Source organism: Megalopta genalis, unplaced genomic scaffold, assembly GCF_051020955.1.
Source record: "Megalopta genalis isolate 19385.01 unplaced genomic scaffold, iyMegGena1_principal scaffold0029, whole genome shotgun sequence".
Classification (NCBI taxonomy): domain Eukaryota; kingdom Metazoa; phylum Arthropoda; class Insecta; order Hymenoptera; family Halictidae; genus Megalopta; species Megalopta genalis.
Genome location: NW_027476098.1, coordinates 103,236 through 114,402, shown reverse-complemented (window position 1 = coordinate 114,402; position 11,167 = coordinate 103,236). Strand labels below are relative to the sequence as shown.

At 39.3% G+C, this 11,167-nt stretch overlaps 1 protein-coding gene across 1 annotated transcript; it reads left to right on the top strand.

The window, feature by feature from the left end:
• Positions 1–6,051: 6,051 nt before the first annotated feature.
• Positions 6,052–10,874, top strand: LOC143260996 (cytochrome P450 4C1-like). The gene is made up of 3 exons (XM_076527632.1): positions 6,052–6,276; positions 9,791–9,889; positions 10,801–10,874. The coding sequence occupies exons 1-3, from the start codon at positions 6,066–6,068 to the stop codon at positions 10,872–10,874; spliced, it is 384 nt and encodes a 127-aa protein (XP_076383747.1). The 5' UTR covers positions 6,052–6,065.
• The last annotated feature ends 293 nt before the right edge of the window (positions 10,875–11,167 follow it).

Here is an 11,167-nt window from a genome sequence, read left to right as displayed (position 1 = left end):
TGCTCTGCTCTGCTCTCCTCTCTGCTCTCTGCTCTGCTCTGCTCTCCTCTCTGCTCTCTGCTCTGCTCTGCTCTCCTCTCTGCTCTCTGCTCTCCTGTGCTCTCTGCTCTGCTGTGCTCTCCTCTGCTCTCTGCTCTGCTCTGCTCTCTGCTCTGGTCTCCTCTGCTCTCTGCTCTGCTCTCCTCTGCTCTTTGCTCTGCTCTCCTCTGGTCTCTGCTCTGCTCAGCTCTCCTCTGCTCTGTGCTCTCCTCTCTGCTCTCTGCTCTGCTCTGCTCTCCTCTCTGCTCTGCTCTCCTCTGCTCTCTGCTCTCATCTGCTCTCTGCTCTCCTCTGCTCTCTACTCTGCACTGCTCTCTGCTCTCCTCTGCTCTCTTCTCTCCTCTGCTCTCTTCTCTTCTCTGCTCTCCTCTGCTCTCTGCTCTGCTCTGCTCGTTGCACTCTGCTCTCCTCCGCTCTCTGCTCTCCTCTGCTCTCTGCTCTCCTCTGCTCTCTGCTCTGCTCTACTCTGCTCTCTGCCCTGCTCTCCTCTGCTCCATGCCCCGCTCTCCTCTGCGCTCTGCCCTGCTCTCCTCTGCTCTCTGCTCTGCTCTCCTCTGCTCTCTGCTCTGCTCACCTCTGCTCTCTGCTCTGCTCTCCTCTGCTCTCTGCTCTGCTCTCCTCTGCTCTTTGCTCTGCTCTCCTCTGGTCTCTGCTCTGCTCTCCTCTCTGCTCTCTGCTCTGCTCTGCTGTGCTCTCCTCTCTGCTCTCTGCTCTGCTCTGCTCTCCTCTCTGCTCTCTGCTCTCCTGTGCTCTCTGCTCTGCTGTGCTCTCCTCTGCTCTCTGCTCTGCTCTGCTCTCTGCTCTGCTCTCCTCTGCTCTCTGCTCTGCTCTCCTCTGCTCTTTGCTCTGCTCTCCTCTGGTCTCTGCTCTGCTCAGCTCTCCTCTGCTCTGTGCTCTCCTCTCTGCTCTCTGCTCTGCTCTGCTCTCCTCTCTGCTCTCTGCTCTCCTGTGCTCTCTGCTCTGCTGTGCTCTCCTCTGCTCTCTGCTCTGCTCTGCTCTGCTCTCTGCTCTGCTCTCCTCTGCTCTTTGCTCTGCTCTCCTCTGGTCTCTGCTCTGCTCAGCTCTCCTCTGCTCTGTGCTCTCTGCTCTGCTCTCCTCTGCTCTGTGCTCTCTGCTCTGCTCTGCTCTGCTCTGCACTGCTCTGCTCTGCTCTGCTTGCCAACTCGCGGAAGAACGAGGAGTTTGAGGTCAGACACGTGGAACACGTTTGTCTCGAGAGAGGCAGACGATTCTACACGCACGGAGAGAGAGAGAGAGAGAGAGAGAGAGAAAGAGAGAGAGAGATCTTCGTGCACACGCTCCGAATCCGCGACGCGTGTCGCGACGACGGCTTGACAGCGGTAACCGGCTGATTGACTCTTGACACTTTGACAGTCTCGACGGTCCCGGCACTCTGGACGCTGACGAACGCGCGATCATTGTTTCAAGACGCCAATTACACGTAGTATTCTAGCGCGAATCTTTGCAAAATATCCATTTCTTCAGTATTCTCCCGAGGAGGTAGGTTCAAAAATACGTCCACAAGAATCTTACGTTTGAATTCTGAACATTTATAAAGTAACGCAACGAGAGATCGGTTCGATCCTTCGTGATTACTGCGGCTCCGATATCAATTATGACAAAAATGACTAAAACAAAAAAAGAACACTGAATCTATTTGTAAAAAAATTTTTAAATACTACGCAATTGTTTTCAGCTTGACGAAATAATTGGAGAACGAACGAGACCGTCGACGCGCACAGCTACGATGTCTTGCAATTAGCGCAGGCAATTTTTATTTTGCATAAAAATGCCGCAGTCCAACAATACCAATTTTAAATTGCCTATCTAAACGAAATCGTTTCACTGTTGCACCTTGATTTTGACTTTGACGATGGAACACGACTACTATTCATTAACTTGATCGCAATCTTCTTTGAGGTCGCCTTATCGCTCGCTTGACAAAGTTCGACGAACCAACGAGCCTTCTTCTATTCCTTATCAGCATAATAGGATATCGGTTACAATGCGGTTCTAATGCGGTTGCAATGCCTTAACATTTGCGACAATGGAGCTCGGTCGAAACTGCATAAGTAGTTCTTCCTACAAATGGACGCAGCTTCTTCGATGACTCTATGATTATTACTTATTATTTCCTGTTATTTATTATTTATTATTTGCTGCTATTTATTATTTATTATTTGCTGCTACTTATTATTTATTATGTATCACGTGTTATTTACTATTTACTATACATTATTATATATATAATATATAATATATTAACATAATAATATAATAATATAATGTATAATATATATATATTATTTACTGTCTATTGTTTATTATGTATTATCTACTATCCAGTGAAAATCTGCCACGCTGATGGAAACTTGATGAATGTCGCACGCAACCGTAGATGATTCTCGACAAATAAATAAATAATAATATACTGGAACAACGAAACGTAGTCGCAGAGCAGCAATCTTTCAGCGGGATTTGTGAATCGTTCTCGAGATTTATCTCATCGGATCGCCATGTGCTGTTTCCCAGGCTTATCGGGCTCGCTATTCTTCACTCTTTGCACTTAATCACGTAAATGCAAATCTCTCGGTTCGTTCCATTTCTGAACACGTGTCGTCGCTCGCCTCCCTTCTTTCTTTCTTTTTGACAACGAAACCGGACGACACACACACAGATGCCAGAACAGTATTCATGCTCTGACGTAATTGTTTTAACATGGTTAATCATTGAACTCCTTGTGTTTCGATGAATGGAACGCTGCGAGCAGCATCGAGGAATCGGTTCGCAACAAAAAAAGAAAAAAGACCGAATCATCAACCGAGTCGAAAGTGAACGCTTTCAAAAACCACACGTGTTCGCCAATCCAGAATTAACGGAATCGTCGATTATCGGCACACCACGACGTTTCGCGATAATACAATGAATTCTTTCTAATTCGCGATCAAATCGTGCAGAAAAGTGGTCAATTGGGGAAGAGGAGACGCGATTGTTCGTGCCTCGCGGCTCGTTTTTATAATTACCGATTGTCAACAACTTTGATAATAATTTTATAATTATATATTATATTATTATATTATATTATTATATAATATTATTATATATTATATTATTATATAATATTATTATATATTATATTATTGTATAATATTATTTTATAATTATATTATATATTATATAATATAATCCGTTTCCAAGCCGTGGGTCAATCAGGGAGAATTTACTGCACTCGGATTTCTCCAGATGCAATCGCATTCTCGAAGAATTATTCGACCGGCGCGCCTCCGACAATCGTTTCGTCGCAGTGCTCGAATAATTATTTTATCGAAGTTCTAAAAATTAGCGTGAGCTTGATAAAAAATTCAGAACGCGGCACATGCGTGCAAAATCACTTCCAGAAACGTATACGCGTATATCGAAAAGCTGTAAATTTATCGAAAGACCGAAAATCTGTCGATCGTCGAACCAACGTAACTCGATGCAATTTCCTGCCGATCCGCAGAAATCGAATGCATTCGTTGCAGTTGGACAATTCGAATACATAGAACTGATGCAACATTTTATGTTTTACATCCTAACAATTGCCTGAATAAAAATGCTTCCAGTTTCTGGACAACAAAACGTACCGCGAGGCTCCTTTTCCCAAATTGTTCATTTTTGTGCGCGATCTGAGCGCGAATTAGGGAGAATTTACTGCAGTATCTACTTTGTGACGACGATTGGAGGATCCTTCGGAAAAGGCTTCGAAACGGTACGGTCAAAAGGGAGAAATAGAAAGTTTCTGCCCGTGAAAGTAAACGGTCGCCGAACGCATCAGGTAAGCCGTGTGATATAATCTCGAAACCGAAAAGTGCATCCCGGTGCTACGCGCGCGCGCGTGCTTCCAGAATACATTACGTGAAAGTTACATCAGTGCTGATAAAACGAGAGCATGAGCATCATCATCATCATCACCATCGCGTCGTGCAGATTAAATATATCTTCGCATAAACTTTATCCTTCTTTGGACTTTGGATCAACGCGCGCGCGCGGTCTTCTCCTTTTCATACTAATCTTCTCCTGGCGCGTTACCGTTTTTGCTCGACGACGAGGATTTTTACGGTGGGTGAATTGTGATCATTTTTTATTAACCCTTTGCAGTCGAGTGGTGACTCCGTGACACCACGATTTTAATATTTTTTCTTTATATTTAAACAAATTGTTAATAGCGCAATTGTACTCATCTACGGCAGGTTACTTGAATTTTTCGATTGGTTTTCGTTCAGGTTCTATTAATCCTTTAGAATGTTCAACATTAAACCTAGATAATAATACTGATATCCCCTCCTCGTAAAATATATCTATAAAAAAGCCGTAAAAAATATAATAAATCTTTAAATTCTTCTCTCGAAACTTTGCACTATTTTATATTTTATATTTTATATTGTATACTTCGTAATGGGCATTCGCCTGTGATTAAATAAATATAAAATAAATATAAAATAAAGTAAAAATGAAATGAAGTGGTATAAAAATAAAATAAAGTGGTATAAAAATAAAATAAAGTAGTATAAAGATAAAATAATGTAATACAAATAAAATGAAGTAGTACAAAGATAAAGTAACGCGTAAAGTAGCATGAAGATAAAGTAACAAGTAACAAGAATAAAATAATACAAAATATTTGGTGTATCCACTTTGAACGCAATCGCGCAAAGAGATTCGAGGTCCATATAAAAAGAATAAAATAAAATAAGATAAAATAAAATGGAACAAAATAAAATGGAACAAAATAAAATGAAATAACAAAAGCTACTCGACGCATCCATTTTTACCCGAATGCATAAGATCCGCGGTCTATTAATAAGATTGGTCGACGTACGCGATGTACGCGTTTGCTCCGATACGTACCGGCACAATAACAGACAACAGGAATAAGGAAACCGTGTGGGTGCATTTCTGTGATTTCCGATGCACGGAGCAATTTCAACGTTGACAGCGCATATAACACGCGCGCGAGCTCGCATCGCGGGCGTGTTGTGTTTCGCGGGATAAACGGCCAATATACCTTCGTTACCAGGAACCACCAAGAGTGTTCCGACACCTCCACACATGTTGCTGCTGTGTTGTACACACGTCCCACGTGTTTGTTTCTCTTGGTGGGAGAGTTAACCACTGACCACAGTTAACTACTGGTTGATGTAGTGCACAGAGTATTCAGTAGTATATAAGGGAGACTGTTTGGTACGGGCAACGTATAACCGAGGGAGTTATTCGATGATACGCGTTGCACACGACGCCCGAGGTCTTCGTCTTCCTCCAATTGTTCTCGACGATTTCAAGGAGTTTCAACGTTCCTACGTATTTGTCCGTTCCGACCAGTCTCGATGAGTTTGTCCGTTCCAACCAGTCTCGAAGAGTTTGTCCGTTCCGACCAGTCTCGAAGAGTTTGTCCGTTTTCACCAGTTTCGAAGGGATTATCCGTTTCGACCGTTTTAAAAAGTTTGTCCATTGGAACGAGTTTCGACGAGTTTGTACCATTTTGAAGCAGTTTGTGCCATTTTGAAGGAGTTTGTACCATCTTGGTGGAGTTTGTACCATTTGGAAGCAGTTTGTGCCATTTTGAAGCAGTTTGTGCCATTTTGAAGGAGTTTGTACCATTTTGAAGCAGTTTGTACCATTTTGAAGCAGTTTGTACCATTTTGAAGGAGTTTATGCCATTTTGAAGGAGTTTGTACCCTTTTAGAAGAATTTGTACCATTCTGCAAAAGTTTGTACCATTTTCCGGCCACCTCCAAGCAACAAGTGTCGCGACCGTCGCCGCCGCCGCCGCCGCCGCCGTAGCGGCTCCTAATTAGTAGATTGAATCACCAGGGGTTGACTCACCCTCTCCACGGGGGATCCGAGCAGCGCGCGGTTCCTCCTAGAAGAACGGATTAGTGTGAAGCGATCCGCTTACAGCGCGAGCGAGCTAGCTGACCGGCGAAGCGTCGCGAAGGCCATTGGAATTTCAGAAATATGCGAACAACCGGACGTTCGATCTTTCTATGAGAGGAAACGCATTCGAGATGCCGCCAGCGAGTTTCACCATGGGAGCCTCTTGGGTTACGTTGACCCTGTCGATGTGCCTGTTCACCATCATACTTTTCCTAGCTGTGCGACGCGGCAAGTTTCTCTACGCCCTTAGGAAAGTGCCGTACCCTCCGGCCGCGTTTCCAATTATCGGGAATGCTTACGAGCTGTGCTGCAGTCCGGAACGTGAGTAGACAGTTGCTATTACTCCATTACCCTATTCCCACGGTGTTTATAGTACGACATTATGCTTGGCGAACGTGTAAATCGACACACTTTGAATAATTAAGTGTTTTTTTTTAATTTTGCTGTTACTTGGGAAAAAATGGCGTTTCTTAATTTTGCTGTTACTTGCAAAAAAAAGCAAATGATCTTTTTTAACTTTGATATTGCTTGGAAGAAGAGTCTTTTTTTAATTTACCGTTATTAAGAGAACGACCGCGGATTTTTATGCAAAATGAAAATGTTCTGCACCCAAAGCAAGGAATAATATAGAAACTAACTACGCTTGATTTTTTCTTTGATCATCTTTTAATAGATTAACAAAATGAACATTTTAAAGTACTTTTAGTTTATGTACTATATTAAATTTGTTTCAAATTTTGCCATAAACATCCGAGAAAGGATCTCTATTACACATACCGATTATCGATTCGAAGGATCGGTAAATTCCAAATTAAATAATCGATCTTAACTAGTCTGCGGATCTTTGTGCAAAATAATTTATAAATTCTACGAGGAGTAGGTTGAATAGAAATGTAATTCCATTTTACGAATAATTCGAATGAATTGAAGAAAATATATTTGCAATTTTTCCGAAAATCTCTTTTAGAGAGTTCGATATTTTCCCTGCCGCAATAACAGGAAATTATGGCAACGCGAAGCTGGAATCATCTAATTCGAAAAGAAGAATTCTCACCGAATTGTATTATACGAATGTTAGTGGCCGACAACGATGAACACAGTAATGCGAGAGAGATCGCAAAGTACAATTTATGTAATGTTTCGCACAGTATTTGTTGCACGTATAAAAAGAAAGAACAACGCACCGAGGACGTATAGAAAAAGTGCAGAGAAATGTGTCACGGACGCGTGAAATATCTGGTACACGATGTATGTATCATCTGGAGTGAGTGAAATATATCATCGGTTACCCGTCCGTGTAGTTTTATTTTCAATTTGACACGATTCGATTGATAACCCCGGGGGGGTCGGAAAGCGGAGAAACGCGCTAATCGAGCGAGGAGGTGTATCGACATTGACAATGAACAAGTGTGAGCAGCTTCGATTAATTAACGAGCAACGCTGAGAGAAAGTTGCGATAGCAATATGTCGGGAGATTGGCGAGTTAGTTTTCTCGGGAGAGTTTAAATATCTCGAGTATTTGAGGAAAACTTGTGCATTGAAAAAGACGCGATAGCGAGACGTGCTTTATCTTGTTAAAAATTAAGTAGCCTCATTTTTGTGGTTTATTGCAGCACAAGCCGGGGAATAATGGAAGAATCTCTCTCTCTCTCTCTCTCTCTCTCTCTCCCGTTTGCTAAATCGAAGCTAATAATAGAAACGAAAAGTCGAGTAAAACACGATGGAACGGTGCATACATTTTGAAAACTCTTTGGAATGCAAAACCGAATAGTTATATGACGAACTGTCTTAATTAATTTTGGGAAGCATCGTTATTTTTATTTGAAGTTTCTAGAATATTTATTCGAATTGTTAGAATCTTTTGGAATCTTTAATTGAATTTTTTGGGATCTTTATTAGAATGTTTTGGGATCTTTATTAGAATTGTTTGGAATCTTTATTAGAATTATTTGGAATCTTTATTAGAATTATTTGGAATCTTTATTAGAATTATTTGGAATCTTTATTAGAATTATTTGGAATCTTTATTAAAATTATTTGGAATCTTTATTAAAATTATTTGGAATCTTTATTAGAATTATTTGGAATCTTTATTAGAATTGTTTCGGATCTTTATTAGAATTGTTTGGGATCTTTATTAGAATTGTTTGGGATCTTTATTAGAACTATTTGGAATCTTTACTAGAATTTTTTAGAACATCCATTAAAATTTTTTAGAATCTTCGTTAGAATATTTCAGAACTTCCACTCGATTTTTTAACAATATTTTGCGATCTCCGTTCGAATAAAAGAAATTCGCCTCGGTAATAAAATAGGCAATAAAATCGACGGTAAAACGTCCGAGACAATTGAATCGGTTGCACCGATCGGACTATAATTCGAGATGAAGCAAAACGACTAAAAAAAGAGAAACTGTATCGGATCTAAGGCGACTCGTTCGCATGGAAGAAGAGACGATGTTTTCGTGAATTGCATTTTACGAAGAAGATCATAAGGGATCACAGCTAATTAATGATCGCGTCGAGTGAGAGAAGTCAAAGTCCTTTTGGAAACGAAACGAAACGAAACGAAACGCATTTGTTTATCGCGAGACCGTTAATAAGGTCGGCGAACAAATCGGACGTTAATCAGAAAAGATAAAGCGCGCGTATGTAGTTCGGAAATAAGTAGCCTGCTCTAAATATGAGAGAAGCGTGGGAATATCGCGCGGCACGAGTGCACGCGCGAAAGGAAGCGGGGGGAGAAATCAGGAGAAAAAAGATTTATCCACCTCGAGTGTGTATTGAATGCTGAAGATAATCGCGAGAGCCTCTCACGAGACGAAACGGGACGAAAGAAGAAGCAGGTCGATGTCGCTTGCGTCCTGAATAACTCTACTGTACCGTGTAATTGCATGTAATTCTATGCGATTTTTCGTACGAACACAACCCCTGGATAAAAGTTGTTCGTTGAAACAACGCCGTTTAAAAAGCTATCGCTATTTTTTTTCAATCTAGACGCGAATTTTTCTTTCTTCACATTTTAAAAAGGATCGTGCCAATGTGACTAAAATATACCGGTTTCGATTTAACAATCTAAATTTCGATTATAATTTCTATTATAATTTAGAATTTCCAATTAAATTTTTTCTAATAAAAAAACGAAGTCGAAGAAAAAGTTAAATTTCTATGAGAAATCTGCTATATTGTAAATCAAATTTATAATATATTGGAGATATGATATAATTATAAATGACCTTCAATACAACTGACAAAGATCTATTTCTGCACGCTGGCTCGGGTCAACGATCGTTATTGGTCGAATAGCACAGGATGATATCGAAGAGATTCTTTCGAACAGCGCGAAATTCCGTTCTCAACAGTGAAATTCTCACTGCGCGACACAGATTAATGAAACTCGCGGCAACGAACCAGCTATTAATAGAACGAAGATAACAAATACAATACGAATCTGTATCTTTTTCTAATTTAAAAATAAAAAGATAACGCTAAACGCGATAAAACAAAACTCAACGAAAACAATACAGAAGAAAAACAGTGCAATATAATTAACGTAAAATCTTGTTAAAAGTGTTTATGTAAATGTTACTACTCTAGTAGTCGCTTTCACACGGAGAGATCAGTATAATTGATTTTTCTCGCTGACAATGCAAAGAACAAACAACACAAGTCAGCATTACTGATCTTCCTAACGCTAACTGATCTGTTACAGAAGCCTTCAAGAAGATGATCAACTGGGGAAAAGAGTTGGGAGATATGTACTTAATCTGGGTAGGCACACACACACACACACACACACACACACACACACACACACACACACACACGAGCTGAAGCGGTTCAGCCATTATTGAGCAGCAGCGTTCACATTGACAAAAGTCTGGAATACGAATATCTGCAGCCATGGCTTGGCTCCGGCTTGTTAACTAGCACTGGTAAGCATTTTGCATTTTGTTCATTTTCTCATACTTTTATTTTATTCATTTTCTCCTTATTTTATTTAGATCATTTTCTCATTATTTTATTTTAATCATTTTCTCATTATTTTATTTTGATCATTTTCTCATTATTTTATTTTGTTCATTTTCTCATTATTTTATTTTGTTTATTTTTGAATGAAAAGATTTAATACAAAAATTGCATACATAAATTGAATATAAGAATTGAATATAAGAATTGAATACAAAAATAGAATAAGAAGAATTCGAATAAGAAGAATTGGAAGAAGAAGAAATCGAATAAGAAGAATTCAAAGAAGAAGAAATCGAATAAGAAGAATTCAAAGAAGAAGAAATCGAATAAGAAGAATTCAAAGAAGAAAAAATCGAATAAGAAGAATTCAAAGAAGAAGAAATCGAATAAGAAGAATTCAAACAATTCTTCTCACAATTTTTTGTTGCGAATTCAGTTTTTTTTTTCTTTAAATAATTCGAAAGTTTAGAAATGCTAATTCTTATTAGATTAAATCGATATGAATCTATGGAACGTACACTTTCTTTATCTTTATCGCAAATCTACAGTTCTCGAAAGTCTAAAATTCTTTTTCTCTCAGAACTCTAAAATTCTTTTTTTCTCTAAAAAAAATCATCACTCTCCAATCGAACTAAATTAGAAGAGAGACCGAATTTAACGGGCATTCGCGATTCATTCCGTAAATCAATTAAATCAATTTCTTCATATCCTATCATCCAATCGTATTTCTGTTGAAAAATGTCTACTAATTCGATCAAATTAAAAATCTTGAAAGATGCGTTAAAATTGAAAAAACAATTTCCAGAATGAACAAGTCCTATCATATCAAAAAATAAAAGAAGAATAAAAAAGAGTATAACGATTTCTGTTCCAGGTGAAAAATGGCATTCACGGAGGAAGTTGTTAACACCAACGTTTCACAGTGGTCTTTTAGAGGTGTACTTCTAGACAGCGACCAGAGAAGTTGGAATATTGATATCCTGTCTAAGGAAAGAAGTCGGCAAATCTTCTTTCGATATTTCTCCGTACGTGAAACGAGCTACGTTGGACATAATATGCGGTAAGCAAACACGAAACTAGACAAAAGAGCAAGAAAATCTGAAATTACAATTAGTCCAATTCTATTTGCTATCGATTTGGTGATTTTTTTAATACAACAAAGGTCATTGCTCCGATCACGAGAGTAGTGCCGAGACATTTAGATTAATTTTTAAATTAATTTTAAAAAAAAGTATTGCATT

Coding starts and splice junctions, on each gene's coding strand:
- LOC143260996 (XM_076527632.1), top strand. CDS start 6,066: ATGAGAGGAAACGCATTCGAGATGCCGCCAGCGAGTTTCACCATGGGA. Junction 6,277..9,790: donor GCTGTGCTGCAGTCCGGAAC/GTGAGTAGACAG, acceptor CACGAGCTGAAG/CGGTTCAGCCATTATTGAGC. Junction 9,890..10,800: donor CGGCTTGTTAACTAGCACTG/GTAAGCATTTTG, acceptor TTTCTGTTCCAG/GTGAAAAATGGCATTCACGG.